General features: G+C 42.8%; 1 protein-coding gene across 3 annotated transcripts in view; it reads right to left on the bottom strand.

Moving 5' to 3' along the window:
* The window catches only part of unc5b (unc-5 netrin receptor B), a 60750-nt gene extending 37459 nt beyond the window's left edge, over positions 1–23291 (bottom strand). For all 3 annotated transcript variants that reach the window (XM_088086548.1, XM_088086547.1, XM_042502610.2), the window contains exon 1: positions 22119–23291. In XM_088086548.1, the coding sequence (XP_087942674.1) occupies positions 22119–22206 (88 nt within the window). In that variant the 5' untranslated portion in view covers positions 22207–23291. The remainder of the gene's footprint in view (positions 1–22118) is intronic.
* Between the last annotated feature and the right edge of the window lie 869 nt (positions 23292–24160).

Genomic DNA, 24160 nt, shown 5'->3' on the forward strand with positions numbered 1-24160 from the left:
TCAAAATGCATCAGCAAGCAAACTCTCATGATCCTTCAAACCCTACTCATGTGGAACTCCTCAGATATCAGAAAAAAGTTTTTCCATTCTTAGCGCCAAAGTGTTAAAAAAGTAAGCAAAAGTAAAATGTGAGATACTGTAGGTTTTTATCAAGAACTGAAGAAAGTTCAGGGCAAGCTTTTGGGCTTGGGGTGTAGCGGAGGCAAAATGACCGAGATATATCCATGTTGTCTGTAGACGGCCAGAAACAGAACAAACATAAACAGGTTTAGCACATTTTGGTTTATTTAATAAGACTTAGGGCCCTATCCAGCGCAAAGTGGTGCACAGCTTCAACCGAAGCAGTTTTCATTTCTTTTACAACCAGTTCCCATATTGTAGTACTTTGTGCACCTGTGGGTGTGTTTAAAATGAAATGTGGTCAGTCAAGTTGTTGTCACATTTTTATTTTGAGGCAGCAGAAAGCAAATGCACCACTGACCAACAAAAACCTGAACTAAAGTCAATGGTGCAGTATTTCTTTGCTATTTAAAGGGCACATTATTCAGATAGAAAGATGCGCAGGTGGGTTCACGCGTACGCGTACACTCTGTGTCTGACACACACAGTGACATGTAAATGAGTTTTAGGTGGGTGAAATAACACATCATCGATGAGTAAAATATTACACATTCTGTTAAATGTGAACATGGCAGAGAGCAGAGCAGATCTGCAGAGCTGCTGCTCCACAGCAGACTCTGCATTAAGAGAGATGCTTCACGTATTTACTCACAAGGAGCTTTGATGGAGTTCTGATGCTTAAATGTAGAACAATATTTGCCGCAGTGACATTACTGCTCCTACTGCATTACTCTCATTAGAAGGAGAAAATCAAATATGACGATATTTCTGACAGAATAGCTTGATATTGATATTGCGATGATATTGTAGGGTTGAGTCAGTAGTGTAGGTGTTACGATTAAGTGCCTAAAGGCAAATAACGGAGCAGCCAGAAAAATCTGGTCAGCAGACAATTTAATCACTTTACTGTAATACAGCCATTAAAGCCAGGAATAGACAACATATGCGATATTACTATATCCAAAATCTAACACAATATCTAGTCTCATATCACAATGTTAATATTGATACATCTAACTTTCAAAGGAAATGAGAGATGACACACTGAATGGCTAAATTCACGTTGTGCCAAAAACATATGAATGCAAATTGTGTAGTATGCACCATTTAACTAGCAAAGTGAGTTGGACATAGACTAAACGCACTTGCACCATGCACTTTAGACCATGTACTATAGACAGTTTAAACAGGGCGCTAAGAGTCTACACTTCTACACACACAATGCTTTAAGTTATCTAATTCTAACCTCAGCATGCAAACATGCTCATAATTTCAATGCTAACATGCTGATGACTAGATGGTAAAATCTTTACATCGTTTACCTTCTTACTTTAGTATGCTAGTGTTTTAGCAACTGCTAATTAGCACTAAAACAGAACAACTGAGGGGGAATGTCATTAGTTTTAAAGGTATTTGGTCATAAATCTTCCACTGTCAATGTATCCAGTACTTGTGTATTGGATTCAGTGACAGGGGATAACCAAAGTTATTACAGTTCATCCTGAGGGGGCATGAATGTGTTGATGTGAGGAGGGCCTTCCTGAAAAAGAGCTGCTTCTTGAAACTGACTAACCTGAAAAATAGAGATGAGAAGACGTCATGTGTTCCTATTTTTTTTTTCTCACACGTTAAATTCGAATGTGACTAGAAATCAAGTGGTCTAAAATGATCCAAATTTGTCATATTTCTGCTCCTTACTCTGGATCCATGCCAGCGGAGAGAGAGGGCACATGGCTGTGGCTCCAGTGGACAGCAGGGCATTAACTCTCTGTCCCAGATCCTGATTGCTCTGGCCCACTGAACCTCTCACAAACTCCGAGCCAGCCCGGAGTCACGATTCCTCCTCTCCCAGCAGCATTGTTTTGTTTACACTATACATTTTTTTCTGACCTGTGCACTTGTGTATGTTTTTGGTGTGGTCCTTGGTGTGTGTGGCCCCGCTAGTCACTCCGTGCTCTCTCCCTCCGTCTCTCTCTTTGGCTTCACCCAGCCGAAGCCATGGCAGCAGTGCTGGTTAAGAGGTTTGTGTATCCCATTAAGATGATGAAGAGGCCTTTCATCAGTACACTCCCTCCAGCCAGACGCTGACAGGAGCTTTACCTCGACAAGCCTCTCAAACACACCGCTCGACATGAGACAGCACCCAGAGAAGAGGTCCGCAGGCGGTACACATACTCACTGACAAACACTCACTGCCTCTTACACACACACAAATACACACATACACTCACAGAGTCTGAGCAGAGACAAAAAGGGAAGACTGGGCCATTTTGTTGCTAACTTTTCACTTTCAATCTTTTATCCATTTCTAACATTAGCCAACAGAGTTCAGTGTATGAGGAGGACAGACGAGAGAGGAGGAAAGGTCTCGACTAATTCTGACTCGGTACTCTGATCTATTTTTAATCAGTGCCACACAAGGACTAATAGTATAACGGCCGTGCAGGGCTCCGTCCAGATGGGCAAAGTAATTTTTCACGAGGAAGGGAGCGGGAGGAAGAAGACAGAACGTGAGGACAGAAGGGGAAAAAAGAGACAGGAATAGAGAGAAGGAAGACAAAGATGGAGAGAGTACAAGCGAGAGAGGAAGAGTGAGAGAGACAGAGATTGATAAAGATGGAGCCGGAGAGAGAACGGGAGACGGAGAAGCCACAGGAGCCAAGATGACCTGGATTCATAGGACCAGTATTGATTATTGAAGATGAAAAGCCAAAGAAAGAGCTCTGCTCAGATAAATGAACTCACACGGAAAGAATAAGACAGAACTGGGTGGAAGTAATAAACAAAATGCACACACTCTGAATCTGAATACTGTAGCCGCTTTGCCTTAAATCTGACAAGGTGGAAGCAAGTCAGCCCCTAATCCACTGCTACGCTTGCTAATACAGGCAGATGGACAAAAAGGTATGACAGGTAGGGGCTGTTTTTGTATAGGCTGAATCCACATACAAACAGCTTTAACAAGAGCACACATGCAACATATGGGAAGCTCCATAATCTGATTAGATTTTATTCTGTATGGGATTTATGGGGCAATCTATGGAATGTGTATAGATGACGTATTGGGGGTTTGAAAGTACACACACACATGCACACAGACAACACAGGAGCCCATCTCCCCATTGGGAGTCTGGATTATTCTGCTTCACGTAGATTAACTTTGTATAATCGCTTGGAGAATTCTGGGCTTAAAGCAGCGACGACGCCCAAAGATGCGCCATCAAAGACTCAAAGTACAATAAAATGAAATGCAGGTAGTGCATAAACTCCTGCCAAATAGTACGCGCTCCACATACATAAGCAGTCATGTGTTATTTATGATGTAAGGTGGACACTTTTATCTTACAGCACCAGCGCTTCTGCCTCTATCCATTTCAAAATCATCAAGGACAGTAGTTGCTTTGGGAAAAACTTTCAGGACATAAGTTTGTCTTATCTAATACAAGTAAATGACCACAATGACCCACACCAATCCTGCATGTTTACAGAAAAAGAACATAAATGACTTATACATTTGTTTATTTGGGGGAAGTGTGAAGCCGTAGGCCTAAACATAACATTGATATCACTTTTTTAAGTTGATATGGTGAAATTGTTTGGTTAACACTTGTATTTTTACACATTTAGCATGTAAAGAGCTGCATTAGCATTAATTAAAGCCTCATGTCTGACAACATGATAAATGTAAATCTAGTATTCACTCACCCTTTAGATCTGTTGTGACCTCCACCAACCCCTGAGAGTAATATCTGGCTCTTTAGCTGCTAAATACTCCAATATGTGCACCAGCTAGTAGCTAACTGTGTCTGTTTGCAGTTTGGTAGGCAGGTCTGGGAAAGTAGAAACATTGGATTTTAAGAGACATTTTCTTGAAAACAATATGTTGAGGCAGTTGTCAACATTATTGTTTAAAATTACAATGAGGACAGGTGTCTCAGCTATTGCAAGGTCATTAAAAAAGGCATGGTTTATTTGTTCACACCAACGACTATATATAAAGATGGACAACATGACAGCTCCCCAAAAGTGAGGCCTAAACACCTACATCACACCCTGGTGGCTGGCTGCAGTATCGGTCATAAACTCTGCCCCCTTTATCTTAGCGGACGCAACACGCGCTGAAATAAAAGATCAAAATATGCATCAAATACAATTTTTTCCCAAAGATGATTTCTGTTTTTCACGTTCGTGTGAGTGTTTGTTTTTCTGCTAAGTTTTAACTTTTAATGGGTGTATGGGTGTGAACTCAATACTACAGCCCACTTCCCGATCGCTACAATATAGACTCTTGCTCCAAATGACATAGATGGCAGTGCTGTATCTGGGGTGTTTTTGGCTTTATTATTGTACAGTGGGAGGAAGTGGAGATGTATTGTCCATCTTTATATACAGTCTAAGGTACACACTTAGTGTCCATGTCAACTCAAAGACTGACTTCCCTCAATTCATCCAGTTGTCGTTTCAAAACGGCTCTACCTCTGTCGTTCTTGCTCACCTAGCATTACTGAAGCCACCTATGCTCACACACTGATGAGCAGCAACTCATTCAGAATCTGGACTGCAGCTAAATCTGGCATAAATCATCTTTTCTCATTTTGAGATTATTGTGTTTTATGCATGGGCCTTATTAAAGACTAATCATAATAACAATTCATTAAAACACTGTTGATGTTTGACAATCGAAAATCTGCTATAATCCTCTGGGCTTAATGTTCTTCATTCCTTTCAATAGAAACACCAAAGATGGCTGACTGAAATTAATGAAATGATGAATGAAAATGATGTTAAAATGCATCCACAGCACTTGATAATGTTACATTAGCTTATCTTTTTATAAATGTGACCTGCATAATTTTGTTTGTGTCCCAGCTAATTTGTATATTTGTTAATGACCCATAGTGGCTAATGTTAGCAACCCTTCACACGTCACACATGGTCATTTAGTCCATTATAATTACAGGAATATTGATTACAGCAGCTTTAAGTAGTGAGAGTTTCACAATCTCATAGAGTACCCAGGTTTTGTAACTATAACAAACTTAAACTTTCTAATATCACCCTTGAGAAGATTTTAGAAAGTTTCACGGTTCAGCCTTTTAATACTGATGGTTCACAACAGTCAGCTCAACAACAGTGCAGGTCCTGAATGGCCACACTGTTCTGGAAAAAACATAAGAAAAGAACTGTTTGACCCTCATACGGCTGAGGTCACTTGGGTCACTTGTGAAGCACAATGGCAGTCTGCAAACATAAAGGTGTTTATATCTTTCCCACAATTTACAATCTATTCAGCACGACTGACTTCACAACTTCAATTTTCCACCACAACAAAGAACCAGATTTTAGCGTGTGCGTGTGTGACAGAGAGGATGTGCTGAAGCACACACAGGTGGGTGGTGTTTGGGTGGCTGACAACATTACAGAAACCATGTGAGACATACAACACTATATTCTGTTAATGAAAAACATCATATGCACTACAATAAGACTGGAGATGTTTGAATAGTTAACATGCTAGCACCGGACTGAAAAGCAAACAGCAAGTGATTGATGTGAATGAAATGAGAGTTTGTGTGTGATGCTTCTCTGCAAATATGCTTAATTTATGCCAGACACCACGGCTTTATCGACCCCACAGCATACTGAAGCTAGTTAATAACATTCAGTATTCATGTTGAGGTTTCTGTTATGATAGCTCACACCAGCACCCTCACAACAGCAACATAGAAGAGTGCAATTTATCCAGTGCAAATCAGTAGCTCAGAGGTCACAACCTCTGTTGACTCCATATCCCAGGCTTCACTGCTCAATATTATAATACCCTCATGATTCTGCTGCACCGACCTCACGCTAACACATTCCTATGAGAGGTCTTTGCAACCTCACCCTTCTGTGACCTCTAACCTCTACCTGTGATAGGCTCCTGACTGGTGGCCCCACTCTGATCCACAGAGCACGACTATTCCGCATGTGCACGTTGAAAAACAACGGATCACAATCTCAATTTAATTACCCGAAACAGAGATGTGCTACTGTGTTTTCTCCTCGTGAAATATTATAGCATGCACAGTGAATCTACTCTAAAAGTACAAGCACATTAATATACATTACGCAGTCTCCAATCATTTTAATGGCTGTGGAGACGCTGAAAGCGATCAGAGGAGCAAATAAAAAGAGAAGGAAAGAGGATCAGAACGACACAGGGAAGCAAAGTGGACAGGGTGAAGCTACTGTACGACTTAAGGAGTTTGATGATGAAAAAGAAAGAAAGTTAGCTGGGCAGAGGAGGCAATTTTGGACTGTGTGAGATTCATCACGCCGTCTTGTCTCGGACTCATCATGTTCTGTGGTGGTCCATATAACAAGGTGTGGAGATCAATAGCATCCATTTACTGAGGCGCAGCTCATCTAATCATCAGACACTCCGCTGCCCACAGAAGGAGCTGCGACACACACCTGGGCCTCTGGAGGAGGGCAGAGTAATGAAATGTACACTGCGGCCCGGTCTGTCTTCAAGTCCCCAACAGCTAGCACAAACACAGCCCCCGCGCCGCCCCTGTCTCCCTTCCTTCATCTCCTTCCACCTCCACATATGAGCAATAAACCAAAGCTTCACTTCCTCTTTTCTCCCTCACACCGGGCTCTCATACGTTTGGCTAAAGTTGCATATCGTGTGGCCCATTAGGAATCTGAGGGGTGTAAGGCACAGAGACTAAAATATCCACAGCACTCTGTTTTTCTCTCCAACTCATTGACTGAGTGCCTCGGGGTAACATCACAATAAGCGCTCCTTGTCCCTGCTCCCCAACGCAATTCTATAATTCATCTTAATTGAGAAAAACAAGCAAGCAAAGGAGAGCAGTGGAAGGACGTAAAGTGCAGGTCGTGTATTTCAGGGACTAAGGGAGCTGGTGTATGTTTTGTGTCTGTGAAAGGTGAATGCGGGTGCTTACAGTTGCAAAAATGTACTCAACTCTTTTTTTCTTTTCTTTTTTTTTGGTGGAAATTTATTTAAAGGTCCAGTGTGTATGATTTAGGGGGCTGTATTGGCAGGAATGAAATATACAATAATACATATGTTTTCTTTAGCGTATAATAATAAGAATGGTATTTTTGTTGCCTCATGAGCCGTTTACACCTACATACACAGCTTGTTTGTACAGTAGCTCAGCACGCACAAAGCAAACACAGGATATAGATAGAGCGTTCTGCGTTTTTGTGTTGGGTACTGTAGTTAGAAGTCCCTTCCTGATGAGAGCATGTAAAAAACACAGATTTTTAAACGTGAAACTGCTTTATTCAGTGTTTTAACGGGATTTAACCATAGAGTCTGTTTATTCAGAGGAGGAGACCTCTGCAGATAACACGGGTCCATTAAAAACTGGTAGAATATACAGATCTTAATTTATTTGAGAAAAAAAGGTGAGTGTATTAGCAGGTGCTGGGCTAGCAGGCTGTCTTTCATATGCCCAACAGTGTAGGAGAAACCCTGATTTGTAATATGAAACTGCTTTATTCAACATTGTACTAGTTTAAATCACCAGGTCACTTTGTTTTGGAGAGGAAGAGACCTCTGTGGATGATTCTGTTCCTGGTAAGAACTTCCTGAATGTGTGGATTTCAAGTTTTCAGAAAGAAAAGTTGAGCACTCATTAGCAGGTGCTTGGTGAGTGTCTCCAACATGCCACAAAAGCATAGAAGAAACACTGATTTGTAATGTGAAACTGCTTTATCCAGTGTTTTTACCAGTATAATCACTGTTTTGGAGAGAAAGAGACCTCCGGGATAATTCGACTCATGGTAAAAACCTTCTGAAGGTCTGGACCAGAGATAGGGTGAGCACACATTAGCACGTACTTGCCTCAAATGGGCTTAAAAGCTTTAAAGAAACAACTATTTGTAGCATGAAACTGATTTATTCAGTGTTTTAACCGGTTTTAATCATCTGGTCTATCTGTATGGAAAGGAAGAGACTGCTGTGGATAATTCAGCTCTCAGTAAAAACCTCCTAAACAATGAACACTGGAGGAATTATAACCGGGAGAAGTTTTAGCTGGTTGCAATCTGTAGTCTTCACCACTAGATGCCACTGAATCCCCCTTAAATCTAACACTCTCCTCCTTTAAAAGGTACTTTTTCTCTTTTCAGACTGAAAAACATTCAAGAAACAACAACATATATTAGATGTAAAATTCATGTGATGATTCACTGTCATTTGGCTCATTGGCCACAATGGAAAAATAAACTGAAACAATATATTATTGTCAAATGAAGCAATATTTTACTCTTGTATGATTTTCATAAAGTGATATATATAGGGAAAATGGAGAGTAAGATGCTGAAAATTAGACCCTCAGCGCTGAAAACATAATGAATGACAGGGAATGTGTTTTTATTTTCTGCACTCACTGTAATTTTACACATATACTGTAATTTATTCAAGGGTGCTCTGGTTCAGATTGCCGAGCTCGGAGACAGAGGTAAGAGGCAGATGGTGTTTAAACACTATCTCAAAAATGCAGACTAAACAAGACGTCTGAATATCAAACTGTCGAGCAACTTTCAGGACAATATGGCAGCTCAAATACAGATGGAGACCCAGCTTTAAGTGCACGCACACAGACTTTTGCTTCAGGTAATTAGCAGAGTTTTCTGTTCTCTTCAAGGAAGTTAAAAGCAAACTGTCGATGGTTGTCAGAGGCAAATGTTTCGATATACTGTTCAACCTCTATGAATAAGAACATCCTCTTTGTTGTGATGTAGGATCAATGCAGGATAAATGCATGAAAGAGATGATTTCTACAAACGGCTTCCACCCTGCTGAGCATGTTCTCCCACATTTCTATTAGAGCGTACATGTTTTTAAAATATGCAGCACTGTATCATTGTGTTTGCTTTTATTTTTTCATCCACTTTCCACATCATGTGCTACTGTATCTAGGCCAGTGGTCAGCAGTTTTAATCAATTTTCCGAACACAGGAGTGCAACGGCAGTCAAGAAATCCCAGCAGGACAGTAGGGAATGGACATAGCAATAATAATAACACAAAATCTAATCTGAATTATGCTCTAAAGAGATTAGGTCAGAATAATCCCCAGAATAAACACAAATGGGGAGGAGGGGAGGCCGCTTGTTGATCAAATGCTGGGAGGGAGGCTGCAGCGCCTGTGTGTGGATGTTTTTATTCCTGATGGTGGTATTTTGTGTAAAGTTGTGTTTGATTTTGGGTGTAAGAGTGATGATGGTGTTTATTTTGGGAAATGAGAGTATGTCTGAGGCTCAGAGAGTTGCTATTATTAAAGTAGAATAAAATGCTTCCTGTTGCCTGCTCAAACAAAGAGAAAGAGTCCCTCGGCGGGATGGATTCCTGAACATTTTCTGTCACAAAGGCAAATTGAACGCATTCATTTCCAAATGGGATCCAGATTTATTAAAAAATATCACCACCCAGTTAGACAATAACCCATTAAACTCATTATCTATTCTGGGTGTAAATAGATAGTTCAATCATTGTGAACATATTGCCTTCAGCCAGTCTCATTAAAAAAACTGATGGGGGCAAAAAAGGGCAGGACAATGAGAATTTTCTGATTGGACAGTGAAATCACAACACAAACTAAAAAACAACTATCACTGATTACAGTATGGCTAAAATTTCAGGACAAAGTAGAACTCATATACCAGGGTCACACTGATTTTATGACCTTAGAAGAGGGTGTAGAACCTTTGATAAATCAAAATTAAAGGATTTTTTCATCATTTTGGAGCCAAAATACCTCAATGTGATTACAGGACTTCAGAAAGTCACAACGCCTTGCCAAGAAAGTCCAGTTCTGGCAGGTAACTACCCATAAAACCCACTACTTGATTGTATTTCTGTTCATATATGGATTAAAAAACATTCTCACTCCCAACTGATCAGATACTGCAGCTTGGTAAGTGTCCCTACATGTCAAACTACGACACTCGTACCCTTCCTGGATAAGTTTTTGACAATTAAGCTTATTACATGCACCGTTTCAAAATAATCAATTGAAAGTGAGACCAGGTTGAGTTTGGACATTGCCATGGCTAGCAGTTACCCCTCTGCTTCCAGTGTTTGAGAATAGATAAAAGAGTGATCCGGTCATTTGACTCTTGACAAGAAAGCAACTGAATGAATTCCCCCAAATATTTTAGTATTTCTTTCATGCGAACCACTAGAAGCTAAACTGTGCTCCAAACTGTGATTTTGGCTGATTTGCTTGAATTACTGCAGCGTCTCTGCTAGGGCTTCCCTGGTGCTGCCTCTGTGTGGCAAGGGTTCAGGGATCATAGTGGACAGGGTCAGCACAGACCTCGAGGTCACTGGCTGCCTTTTTTTTTGCTGAGCACGCTATTGTCCAGCAGCTGCATGGCCGCACCACTCCAGGTCTATTCAGAGTCTATTCAGCAGCTTCAGCTAAGTGCAACAGAAGACCCCGGTCTATTGTCTGACGCCAAGGCCTGTTTGAGCAGCACCAGAACGCTCACTTCATCTCACAGTGAGTTCAGAGAAACAGTTAAGTCTCTTTCAATGGGGGCGGATTTACACAAGTAAAAAGACACGTTAAACACATTCAGGCCGACTCCCGCTCTCAAACAGAGAGTTGCTTGACCTCAGTGACCTTTGCAGAATGTTAAACCACACTGTATGACCTTTGTTTGCTTCCCTCAGCTCAACACTCAAGCATACATTTGGATACAAACAAAGAAGAGGTGCTAACAGAAGAGAGAAAAAAGAAAAAAAATTGCCTGTTAGATTCATAACAAAAAGCCTATTAGTGTCAACACCTATTTTGTATTTCTGCAAAATGTCATATCAGCTAGCTTTATTTGCATTTCTCCTCTGTTGCAAGTATGAAGTAAGCAGCAATAAAAACATTACAGTGTCAAAATGGGTGACAAGAGACCAGTGGCATTGCTAGCAAGTTAGCTATTCCCAATGTATTGGGTATGTGTATGATCACGCACACAAAATGGCCATATCACACTCAGTAAAAAAGCCATCTGGAGGCATCAGCACTTCTATGAGCAGAATTAAGTCAGAGTGCAATGACTTTCTCGTTTAAAGTGCCTCCAAAGAGCCCCATTATTACCTTCCCAGAATGCAAATGTGCTTTGGGCCAATTAGAGGTTGAGCCAATACCAATGTAAGCCCATAAAAATCCGCCCTTCCATAATCATTCAGCAATATGACTCATGGGTAAGATTGGAACACCGGCCTGTAAATGTGTCATGATTATGACTCCGCGCTTAAAATGAATGGAGGAGCTGTGTATTTCATTCCCACGGTGTTGGAGCTGAGCCACGCATATGTTAGTGTCAGTGCTTCTAATGAAATAAATAGACTTGTGATAGTACTTATTAGGCCTCCATAAGTGGCAGGTAAAGACAAGGGGCCCTGCGGTGGATCAAAGGTAGTTAAATGTCTCTTTTTAGATCTCGCCCTATCAAGAGGTATTTAGAGGGAGAGGGGTTTGCTTTTTTTGTTTGTGGAGACAGACGCCCTCATCCAGGATCTCTCTGTGTAATTACACGCCACAGAAGACCTTCATTCCTCTCCTCTTCACAGAGAGAGATGAAAGACAAGAGAGACAGAGGCATGTAATCGCTCCTCTGGCTGAAAGAGGGGGAGAGGAGGTGAGGGACACAGAGAATAGAAGGACAAAAGGATGGTGAGTGGTGGTGGGGTTTTAATAAACCTCCTCAGTCTCTTGTTTACAGAGACTCTCCTACCTCTCCTGATTTCTCTCTCGTGCACACACACACACACACACACACACACAATCTGTGACTGAGACTTTCATTATTCTCAGAGTTGGCCATTCTTCGCCTCAGGACAGATGTGTAAATTGTTGTGCTAATGTAAGGCCCACCGCTGAGAGCTTTAGAAGGAAAGAGATTTACACACTCCCCACCACTGTATAACTGTCACTCACAAACTCACGCTCACAAGAGCATAAAGAGGGACGCCGGAAGCAACAGCATTTCGGCGCACAAGCTCGCCAGACCATGCGTGCATACCCAGACACACACACAAACACTTTGGAACCGATTGAGGCGTGGGCGGACGTTGACATGCACACGTAAATGTTCTATTCCATTCTGCCATTCATAGTCTCCTTGCCTAAATCGAACAAAAAAAGGCTTCCTCACCTCATCACAAAAGGCTTCAGTTACAATCTGCTGCTGTAAAATAGTATTTGCTCTCAAGGGTACGGGGGGCAAAACACTAGAAAAAGGTACCTGTTAATGATTTCCCTGTGCCTCTGCAATTATGTTGAGTTGGTAATCTGAGGGGATCTTTGTGTTGATTTTAACAGTTTAGCAGTATCTGTTTGGAAACAGCTGGGTGCTCAAAACACAATTGAGAGCTGTGTGAGAAAAAGACAATGATATGTGACAAAAGTCTACATATAATAACGCAGGAATTAAACCAGAAAAATCAGTTCCACACAACGTAAATTGACTATGGAGCCATATCAATCCACACTAGTGGTGTTTTTACAATAATTAATTAGTTGATAATAATTAAATTAAGCAACAGCAATTTCATCACCGACTCATCATTTAAAGGAGAATCTTTAGAAACAGACCTATTTTATTTTTGCTGAAAGTTAGATGAGAATATGGATACCAAATATGAAGCCACAGCCAACAGCTGGTTAGCTTAGCTTAGCACAAAGACTGGAAACAAGGGGAAACAGCTAGCCTGGTTTGGTCCAAAGGCAACATAATCAAACTATACCAGCACCTCCAAATCTCTCTACTTTTTATCCTTTAAAAAATCCAAGCATGAAAATAAATGGTTTTGGACTGTTGGTTCAATAAAACAAGCAATTTAATAACAACACCTAGGGATCTGGAAAGCTGTACTGGGCATTTTTCATTATCTACTGACATTTAACACTGTAGTTGCATTAAAAAATAACTTTTGTCATTTTGCTGAAACAATCACTATATTCACACAGCACTAAATGGGACAGATAATCTTTGTAAATCATATTCCTCTGCCTACTCTATTGCCTTGTAGTGCTCCTAATGGCCTCACCGCACATAAATGAAAACAACCAATCAGACTTATAATACATCCATGGAGCAGAGGAGTCTCTAACACAGCTGTCAATCATGTCAATCGATGCTTGTGAACTGCATATGTGTGGTTCTTCAGTCGACTGTTTTCAATATGGTTGAAATGTTCTTATTTTACAGCTTAATGGCACGCTAACATATTTTTTTAAAGCATTTGAGGCAAAAAGTAGGCAATGCAGTAACAGTGAGTTTGACAGTCTGACCGCATGTGAACAGTGATTGACATGACTGAAGACAACTCAGCTCTGACTGGTTGTTTTGATTGTGCCGCTGTAGATTCTAGCGAGGAGGAGGGATGTGATTTTTTTCACAGATTATCTGTCTCATGCGCTTCATTCAGAATGTGACGTTATTTTCATACTGCAGCTTTAATAGACTACAATAAAAATAACAATAACAATCAAGAGATTAACTGATGATGGAAAAAGTCAGTTACGCCATTCGTACTGTTTTGAACTTTTTTTCCCGTTTTCTTACTCCTGTTACATCTCTGCCAAGGCTGCATGACACTAGGTGACTGACTACTCCTGTGTCTGTCTGTCTGATGGCGCCGAGGCCTCTGAGGGGTTCCAAACAACCCATCTGCCCAGGAATCTGCCAACCCGTCTGTCTGTCTATGTGTCTGTCTGGCTCTCCACAGGTATGTCTGTCTGTCCCTGCGTGATCCATGTTTCTTTTAGCCATGGAGGAGAGAGGAGGGCAGGAGCTGGCTGCAGCGTGAAGGTTGAAGCTATAGACAGAGAGAGACACCGCTCAGTGTTTAATGACCCACTATAACTATACCTATTCATCTCCCCCGGCAGAGCTGTGAAATGCCATGGAAATGGTCCTCTGCTGAAGATGTTGCATCATGCTAAATCAAAACCCCTCAGCCGGCACTGGTATGATTACATGAAACATGTTTCAACTGCTGCTTTTCATGGATAAAAATCATCCTTTGACGGCAAACGACACAAGGAATGATGCAATACAAATTGACCTGGGAGCGGTTTAACACGATGACGTCAGATAGCGCAGAAACAAAAAAGTGGCGGCCGCCGCAATGCTTCCATATAAACCAATCAGGCAGAAACTTCAAGCTTTCATACATCCCCGATCGATAAACGTCTATGTGACTCTCCTTTGTGTGTGTGAGGTGCTTTCTCTACCTGCTGTACACGCAAAAACACACACACACACACACACTCACACACACACATACACACTCACTCATCTTTTGTTGCTGAGAGGATTGGAGGCAAGTTTAGCTGAGCAACAGCAGAGTCAGAGCAGAGGCACCCAGAGTTAATGAACCCTCACCAGTCAGCATGGCTGTCCATCTGCTTTCATAATCCCCGTAAACAGCAGGCCATAGGCACTGCCCAACCACACACACACACACACACACACACACACACACACACACACAGAGAGAGAGAGAGAGCATATCGCCATCCTAAATATCTACGTGAAGAATGAGGGCTGTACATGTGCTGAATGCGTGTGTGCAGGATTGGGTGCTGCAGCGGGAGGAAGGTGGGGGGCTGATGTGTCCATTATAATGCCTCTGTGCCTTCGCTCAGCTCACCAGCTAATCTGAACAGAGTGGCGGGAAGAGGTGAGTGCGAGGTCGACTGTTGAGCCCATCTGGTCAGCAGCAGGTAAGAGGCTTGAAACACACACCCGCTGACACACTTGATGCGCGTGTGAGCTCATACACTTAAATCTAACCTTAATTACATGCAGGTACATCTGCCACATTAGACCCGGCCTCGACTTCACACATGGCGCTCATTTAAAACGATTCCTAACTCTTCAGCGGCCCGACGCCTGGTGGCATTTTGTAGCGTACTTGGCGTACACCTGGCTCTGTGAATGAACCAGGAGGATAGACCAGGTTTCCTCCTGTGCAATCAGAGCGCCTGCCAGAGCGAGAGAGATGGGTGTGTGAGCGGTGTGCTGATTGAGACTGCAAGCGTGACCCCACTGTGACCCATGCAGAAAAGGGAGTAATACCTAAGTAATACGGCTGGCTTCCCATCAGCACGCGCCCATCGCACACACACACGGCAAACAGTCAAACGCAAGCCAAGAGGAGCCTGTCAGCCCTTGATTAAGACCTGCATCCAAGGCGAGAAGAGAATCTTTACTGTGTGTTTTGAGGCTCCCAGTCAAATCCTCTGGAGGAGAAGCAAGAATTAAGTCCTGGAGTTGAAGACGGGTGGAGGAATTAAAGAGTGGATGAGGGCAGATCTCATTCTTTCACTCCTCTCTTTGCTATGGTTGTGATCCAAGAGTGTCTGAGCAGAAGCGGGGATTATTGCCCCTACTGTGCGTGTCTGTATGTGTCTGCATATGTCTCGGAGATGAAGCTGAAGACCGCATGACAGACCTTTTCCTTTAGCATGATCTCTAAAGCTCAAATTGAGGAGAATTGTGCCCTTGTTGACCTCTGATTAAGTGGCCAATCACAGTTCCATTATTGACGGGGGCAATGAGCTTAAGGGACAAACATGGTGCTTTAACTCCATGACAGCCACTAAATTAAATAACACCGCAGCACTCTGCTGACATGCAGCCAATCACACAACCCCACCCACCCCCAATAACAAATACACTCATTAGGCATCATTCGCCTTGATTTAAAACCCAAGGGAGGAGGGAAAAAATTGTAAGTTGTTTGAAAGTCCTGCTGTTGCCTAGCTGCCTGCCATGCAGACAGAAGGAGGCAGGATCATTTCCGTTCCCTCTCGCAGCCGGAGATATGCGCACGTACGCTCAATACGCAGTCTCTCCCGGGAGGTCTGTGTGTCATTCCCCTACTTTAGACACACCAGCTGCTCTGTGTGTGCTCCGCAGCGTTAAGAGCCCCCTTCCCACCTCGCACAAGCCCCCGGTGGCACCCACATCCACTTACACATAGCCATGACAAAGCCCCCCGCCCCGACTCCCCTCCTTTACCTACCCACGACAACCCAAACACCCCCCACATTCATAAGTACCCTGAGGGCAGATGGGACCCTAATAAGCGTTACGTTTAGAGAAATGGGATTCTTCACAGTGCCTTCTAAAGAGCAATTCCCAAACTCCGCCAGAGAGCTAGTTGGGGGAAAAAAATGATGGAACGGGAGAGATAGAGATGACAGAGGTTGGCATATGTGAGACTATAAAGCTATAAATACACCTGATGAGACTATCAAGAGATTGAAGGAAGGGGAAATGGGGACAAGTGAAGGCAATTTATTAATGTGGATGTAGGGAAATGTAGCTTTGTGTGCCACATTTATAAAAAGGAAGTCAGAATAATGCTAACTGCCATCGTCCTCCCTAATGCAGCACATTTTCACACACCTTAAGATAAATTTCCCCCAGTTAGCCGAGCCCACACGACACAGTCAGGCACAAACAGACACAAACACAAGCATTAACAGACTGGCTGTGGTCTAAGCTCTGAGTGGACTTGGCTCAACTGCCTTTTGAAGACAAAAAAGCCTCCGCTAAGACGATGAGGGGGAATCTACACAGTCTGAAAAAACTCCCTTTTCAGACGAGGACACACGCAGAGCGCTGGACCACTGCACAGCCAATCAAGTGCTGACACTGCCTCTGATCTATAGACCTCAGCACAACCACTGCACTGTGTGTGTGTCTATGTTTGTGTATATGTGTCCGTCTGAGGGTAAGGGGGTTGTTCAGGATCTGGTGAGACCCCCCGTTGTGAATCCTGATCCTATTGGTCACGATGCCCAGAGTACTGCTGAGATCTTAAATGAAAATTCCTGCACTCACTCTCTCACTCCTCCCAAGTGACCCAGCAGGTCTTCAACCATTATACATATAAATGCTACCTCTTCATCAGAGGATGTGGCTCCATTTTGCATATGTGTGTGTCTGCGTGTGTGTTTTGGGTGTGTGTGTGTATTCGTGGGTGGGTGTTGCACTTTTGATGTCAGATGTCAGTGAGCATGTCTTAGCATATCAATCGCAATGAAAACCAGGAGATTTCTAATCTGAAACAAGCAGGTGTGATCTTCACCTGTGTGTGAGCGTTTATGCAACACTAACACACATACTTAAAGAAGCATGGCCACACACATTCATGCTCCTGTTGAAGTTGTGAATGAGTGTGTGTGTTCTGCCACTGCCCCCCTTTACCCCACACAAAGGGGCAGCAAAAGCTCTGTGGAGTCTCCTATTCATCTGAAGCACAATAGAACCCCACAGAGGTTTTCTTCCCGTTTCCCTGTCTGCCCCACCCAGCTCCCCCCACAGGGCAGGACGGAGGGGCAGGGGGTACCCTGTCCTGCCGGCCCAGCAGCAACTCAGCCCCCATCTGCCACCGAAAGTCTCCCTCCTCCACCCCCGGCCCATGCATCCATCCATCCATCCATCCCCCTCTCTAAAAAGTTTTGACTCCTCTCATGGCTATTTAAAGACCTGTGCCAAAACCTTTGTGTTTTATTAAGCAAATCTCATTCTCGAAAGTCACTGACAGATTAAAATACTTTTTACTATCAAAATAAACAAGTTCGACCTTGGGATAAAAACCTCAGTCGAAAGCTGTTTTAAATTTCAAACGTCAATGCCTTTAAATATTTGGATTAAATTGAAACATTCCTGCATTTTATGACTGTTTTATATGAAAGCGCACAGGTAGGAGAGACCATCTGGTGAGAGATAAACTAGACATTTTTAACCAGAATCCAAGGAGGCATTACATGAAATTTTTAAAACCGCTTCACTTGATGATAATTTTGTACACTTTTTTTTAAATAACACACAGTTTGAATTATGTGGCAAGCTCAGCAGTATTGATTAAATCATTATTACCCCGGATTCTAAACACTCCGAGAAACATATTGTCTTTGCAGACGAAAAAAAAATGGCCCGTGCTTAAAACCATATTCATCTCAAGTCTGCCAATCTCAGCTCGAAACTTTCTTCTGCTGCCCATTCCTCTTTCCATTCTTTATAGTCAGCTCCTTCTTCCATTTACCTCGCTATTCTGCCTCCTACAGAGCCCTTGCTGTTTGCTGCAGATTTATGGTCCAGTCTAACATGCACAGTATTGGCAAAGCATTAAACATGTCTACTCTTAATACTGTGAGCTCTCTCCATCGATAAGAGCCTTAATAAAAACATCCCCCAAGTGGATTTGTGTGTCTCTTTTTCACTTTCCACCCTCCGTCTCCCTCCTCAGCGATCTCCTCTCTTAACCACTGTTTCTTCTGCTGCTTTGCTAGCTTTCACCTGGTCCTGCTGCACATCACTTGCCTTCCTCTCATTTTCTTCCACCTATTTCTCCCTGCACACATCACACACACCGTCTCATTCTCTGGCCTGTGCCAGAGGTTTAATGACGCTTGAATGCCACTGCTATGGAGTTTTCTTCTTCGCTCTTTTCTCATAAAGGATATTTAAAAGCCATGCCCTGAGATCAATCTATCTCAATGTGTCTCTCGCAGACTCATTTCTCTTCCATCTCCTTTCTGTTTTTTCCTCTTCACTTTTAGATGGATAGAATTACCCTGCGTAACCCCTCTCCTTGTTTGGTTCACACGCACCCTCTGCAGCAGCTCCCGGCTGCAATTGGCACGCTTGCTCGAACTGCCACTCTTTTATCCAGTCTATAAATGCCTATTGGTACCCTAAAATCCCTCACTACCCCCTGCAGCCATCCGGGTCAGTTACGCCAAAGAGAGCGGGGCAGCTGTTCCCCTCCTACTTCTTTCTCCTTTGCTGTCTCTGATGTCAAGAATTTGAGCATCATAAGCACATTTTAAATATTAACAAAGACCACTTTGCACGTATGAATAATACAGCAGAGAGGGCAGTGGCTGGCCAGCGATCCCATCCCCTGCCGCCTGACGGCCATAAAACTAATGCACTGCTCCGGGACAGAATGTGGCCTGGTCGGGTCTGCCAGCAGGACTTGCCTGAGGAACTAGTCTGGCCCGTGGCCTGGCCCAAAGAGAGCTGTCGGTCTGTTTATTTATCACAGAGCCCAACCACCTGTCCAAATCTCTGCAGATGCAACAGCCTGGCAGCACTTTTGTTATGACTACATGTTTCAGAGACACTTTAATCTAATCTGACATCTCAATCTGTTGAGCGTCTTTGAAGCCAAATCTACGTTGCTGTTTGTTTGAGGTTAGCTTTGTTGTCACATTCCTTTCTTTTCATACAGCTAGAATCTTAAGCTGTCAGAAAATTATAGAAATCTTCGGACCAAACTACAGAGCAGAACGACAATTATTCCAGCAACCTTGTTATTAGCTCACATGTAATATTAAAGAGTCTCCATGCAGCCGCTGCATCCACTTTAAAATCTGACACATTGATTTTACTTTAAAAAATGACGACATGGATTTCCCTTGAAAATGTAAGTAAATAAACCTAGTAGTCTTAATTCAAGTTTAGTTTACATCTAACTGTTAAGTTTACTTTTTTACCCCACATTCTTCCCCCGGGGATCAATAAACTATTTCTAATTCGGATTCCTCAAAATTTAGTTATATTTACTTAATTTTCTGAAGTTGTAGCCACCGAAAAATTATTTATTAAATCAATCTTTCTAAGTTTTCGCAACTTCAGTAAACCAAGTATACTGTGCTATATATCTGTATTCTGCTGGCTCTTAAACAGAACCTGCAGATCTTCTGCCTTCATCATTGGCAAAAGTTAAGTCAAACTAACTTTGTTTACTGAAGTTTCTAACAATTGGAAAGAATAAGATAATTCCAATTGCTATTTTTAAGGTGCAAAACACTTCACAAAATTAAGAAAATGCAACTAGATTTTGAGTAAACCTTAAAAATTAGATATAAAGTAAACATAAATTGGGATATAAATAGTTATATTAACTTTCCTTTTTAAAGGCAGTGCGTTTCCAAGATTATTGCAAGTAGGATGAACTTGTCAGATTTTACAGTGCTGTTATTCTGGAGCGGGAGGATTCCCACACTTAACACAAATGAGACAGCACATCCAAGAGGAGTGTCACTATTCATCCAGCCTCTATGGGAGTGTCTGACATGCTACGCTGCCTAACTCTGAACACTCGACTGCCTCTCCACTACCATCGCTCTCCTCCTGGCTTGACCTCCCGGTCTGGACACTGGTCTCCTGCCTCGTCCTCCCCCCTCAGGGGCTTACTGGGAACCTGATCATCTTCATTTAATCCTAATGTGTCACAAACTGTGTGTAAACACACTTCCTTTATGCTTCTTTGCTAATTCTGATGAAGTCATTAATAATGACAGACACAGAGAGAGAGGCAGCGGACAGCAGGGTAGTTACTCCAGACAAGTGTTCCTGGCAGTCTGGGTAATTAATGTGTATGTCAACACAGAAAGAGGAGCACCATAGCAGAAATGTGAGCTCAGCACATCCACAATGCAGGCAGAGACCGAGACAGGAGGGATCTGAGGGGGAGGCGGCAGAGGAAAGGTATACACACACAATGGGAGAAGATAAATGCAATCTGTCTGTCCCATCATGCATTCCCTAAATATATCTCTGCCTTCCTCTCTCCCAGACAGAAACTTTACTGGGGCACACTGAGCCATTGTCCCCTGTTGTCCCCCTCCTCCCAGCCTCTGCTCCCCTAACAGGACCTCACCGCAATCCTCAACTGTTTATATCAACGTTTCTCATTTCTCATGCAAGGATTTCAGAACGGTCCACAATTTTAATAAACGTAAGCTGCTTTTCTGCTCCGCCTGTTCAGGGAATAATACACACACGAGGACCTTGGGAGGTACGGCTGTGGTGTGTGTGTGTGTGTGTGTGCGTGTGTGTGTGTGTGGAGGGGTTCTTATTGGCATACAAAGAAATGGCCACAGACCTGGACAGACAGTCAGTGTGTCCTCCAAAAGATTACTGCTGCCATTAAGTAAAAAATGACTTCCTCACCAGAGAGAGTTTATTTCTTGGAGTGGTCTTTTAGCAAAGCTTGTGTAGATTCTGCACTCATTGTTGTCCGCATTGTTCTTTTTTTTCCACTGTAAACCGAGCTTAATCCACAATCCACTAAACCCCTCAGATTTCTGCCTTGTATTTCAATCTTATCTGGTGAAGGGAGGGGAGGAAAAGTCCAGGCTTGCCTAGCACTAGGCCACAAATATCATTCATCTGAAGATGGTCACCTTAGTGTCCAGGTCCCATCAGCTCACCAACAGTGACCTGCCCCATGTGCACCATGTGATTTCATCTCCATGAGAGCTGCTGCAGTCTTTAAACTCTGAGCAGTGCACTGATAGAAGTCTGCTCTTCCCCTGATCAAAGCCTGCTCTGAAACATGTCTAATAAAATAATGATTGAAAAGGTATCAATGGTTTATGATCAACTGGTATTCAGTATTTCAGACACAATTTAAGCATAAAACAAGTGTCACTATATTTTGATCTGGCAGTGAGAAATAGATCAAGAATCTCTTCTACTGGAGCAATTCCAGTGCTCTGTCTCACTTTTCACAAGGCTTTTCTTTTTCTTTTTGGAGAGGCCAAGAAGGCATGGAGCAAAACCTTAATTACTCCCTGCGCACCGGGGGAGTTTGATTTTTCCGCTCCAAGTAGAAAAGAGAGCTCTGAGCTCGGGTCTACTGTAAAACTGAAGACTCTGCTGTGCGTAAAAAAAAAAAGTGCTTGTCAGCAGGCGACCCCAGACCCCTGCACTGTTATGGATGTAGAGTCCAAAGCATGTATTTTAAATTCCCATGGAGCAAAAGTTAAGGCGTGAAGGTAACTTTGTAGTTTGACACTTTTACTAGAAAAAAAGGAAACATTTGCTATTTGTTTGACTTGATGTACTCAAAATAAATAAAAACAAGCTCTCAGTGTGAGCGCGCGCACATGCTTGTTTTGCCAATGTCACAACAAAACGATTACAAATAATAAAAACTTACCAGTGCCAGACACGACATATCTCCCGACCAGGAGGAGAAGAACCAAAGGACCGAGACCTTGCTCACGCTGCATCCGAACAGAGCGCATCTTTTCCGGTTACGCCGTTGCAAAACGTCCCGGGTTTTCCCGACACAGCGTAACCTGCGGAGCTTCTGGCACACCAATGTGGCTCTCGTCCAACAAAGTCTTTCCCCCTGAAGGATCTCTTAGGAAAAACAACAACGACTCCAGTAATTGATGTTGGGTGTCGTTGTTTTGGTAAATAGTTCACTCTCGACTGTTGACGCAAACAGACTGCAACGCTCAAAACACATCCATCACCGAGCAGCTTGTGAATGTCTGAGAGAGATTGAAAGGGTGCTATTTCCGCCCGTAATCAAAGTTTGAAGAGGTCCGTAGATATCACACCCTGTGAATATAGAGAAACAATTTGCCGCGGCTACTCCTGCTAGATTTCATTTCCAGCTGCACTTGTAGACAGCTTGACTGGGAGCCATGAGCGCAGAGGTGCCACAGAAGTCACCAAAAAGTTTGACGCATTGCCGCTCTGGATGGACACGTGAAATCAGACGATAGTCCGACTTCTAGCAAAAAAAAAAAAAAAAAGAGAAACTTGCCACCATAAAAAAATAAGCACCACGGGGGGAAGATGCTGCCGCGCTCACTGCAGACTGGACTCCGGAGTCTGTTCTGGTCTGGGGGCCCCTGGGTGTCTCGTCCCCGTCCGCAAGGTGTAAACAAGAACACGGGGGATGAACGCGGAGCACAATGCCAGCCTCCGGACTACCAGTCCCCGCCTGGCCAATCATATACCCTCCTCCTCCTCCTCTCAGAGTGAAGGCTGAACAAGTGAAGGTAAACTAGTGGCAAGCGAGGAGGAAATAGATGGGAGGGGAGAAAAAGAAAACCCGGACCCTAGAGCCCACAGCAGCGCGCCGGATTCAGCAGGCACAAAAGGGTCTCTGCAGAGAAGTCAGGCTGTGAGTTTCTTTCTATCCATCTATCTATCTATCTATCTATCTATCTATCTATCCACATTCACATCTACTAACTCTAAATTCACCAACAGTCAATCCCCTTGCTGCATCTGCCTAATATGAATATAGTCTGTGGGCAGCTATCTCGAGTCTATAAAAGAAGTCCTCCAGTACCAGTCTTGCTTTTATGACAGCATATTACTTCCTGTCAATCCATCCCTCCCACATCCCTGGGTCATACTTTACACCCGGTGGCCACAAGAGAGCACCCTTTCATAAATGAGCCTTTCTCCAGTGAGAACGACACCTAACTGGATCTTCAACAGCACTCTTCATTAGAAAAGTCTATTGTTTTTTCTCCTGAATGACTGGATGGTGCTGATGACGACTGGACACCACAGGGAGCATGATGAAGAGGTGAGCATTTGCTTTGACGTTTCTTTAATGCTCGATGTTTTAAAGCAGTGGTAAGTTATTGAATTTAGCTTCCCATTTTAATTTACAAAGGTGGTGTTTTGTTTTTCTGTTGGTATTTTTTTTAGCCATATTTTTTCTGACATCACCATTTATAACAGCCCTCTTTGAGTAGTTGCAGTTTCACTTTCTTGATGTGCTGCATGCTATTTCCTCTTCTATTTTTATATAAAGAAATCACAGTTAATGATGCTGCTGGCTTTTAACAATTCACATTTCCCATGCACTGAAGATACCTGCACTACTACATTTTAGGACAGCAAATTGCTTTCATTAACTGGACATATGATGTACAAAAGACAGGTAATAACTGTAAATGAAAGGAAACATAAGAAGAGAAAATGCATTCATGCAATGTTTGATGAGGATGGAAATGATGTGAATGATGAGAATGAAACCCATTTCATCATGGGGGAGGGGAGGGACACAAATATGAAAAGGGTGGTTTAAGGGGGTCGTCAGCTTTTGAATTTTCTGCATGTTGAATTGTTATTTACCAATTAGTGCAGTTTCTGCATCAATTTGTGGTGTAAAAGTCTTTTTCATGTTCATGATTTTTTTTTTATTAGGGGAGACAAATGCTTGTGCTA

The sequence above is a fragment of the Plectropomus leopardus genome, chromosome 13 (assembly GCF_026936395.1).
Source record: "Plectropomus leopardus strain MGB_pleo_1.0 chromosome 13, ASM2693639v1, whole genome shotgun sequence".
In the NCBI taxonomy this organism is placed as follows: Eukaryota; Metazoa; Chordata; class Actinopteri; order Perciformes; family Serranidae; genus Plectropomus; species Plectropomus leopardus.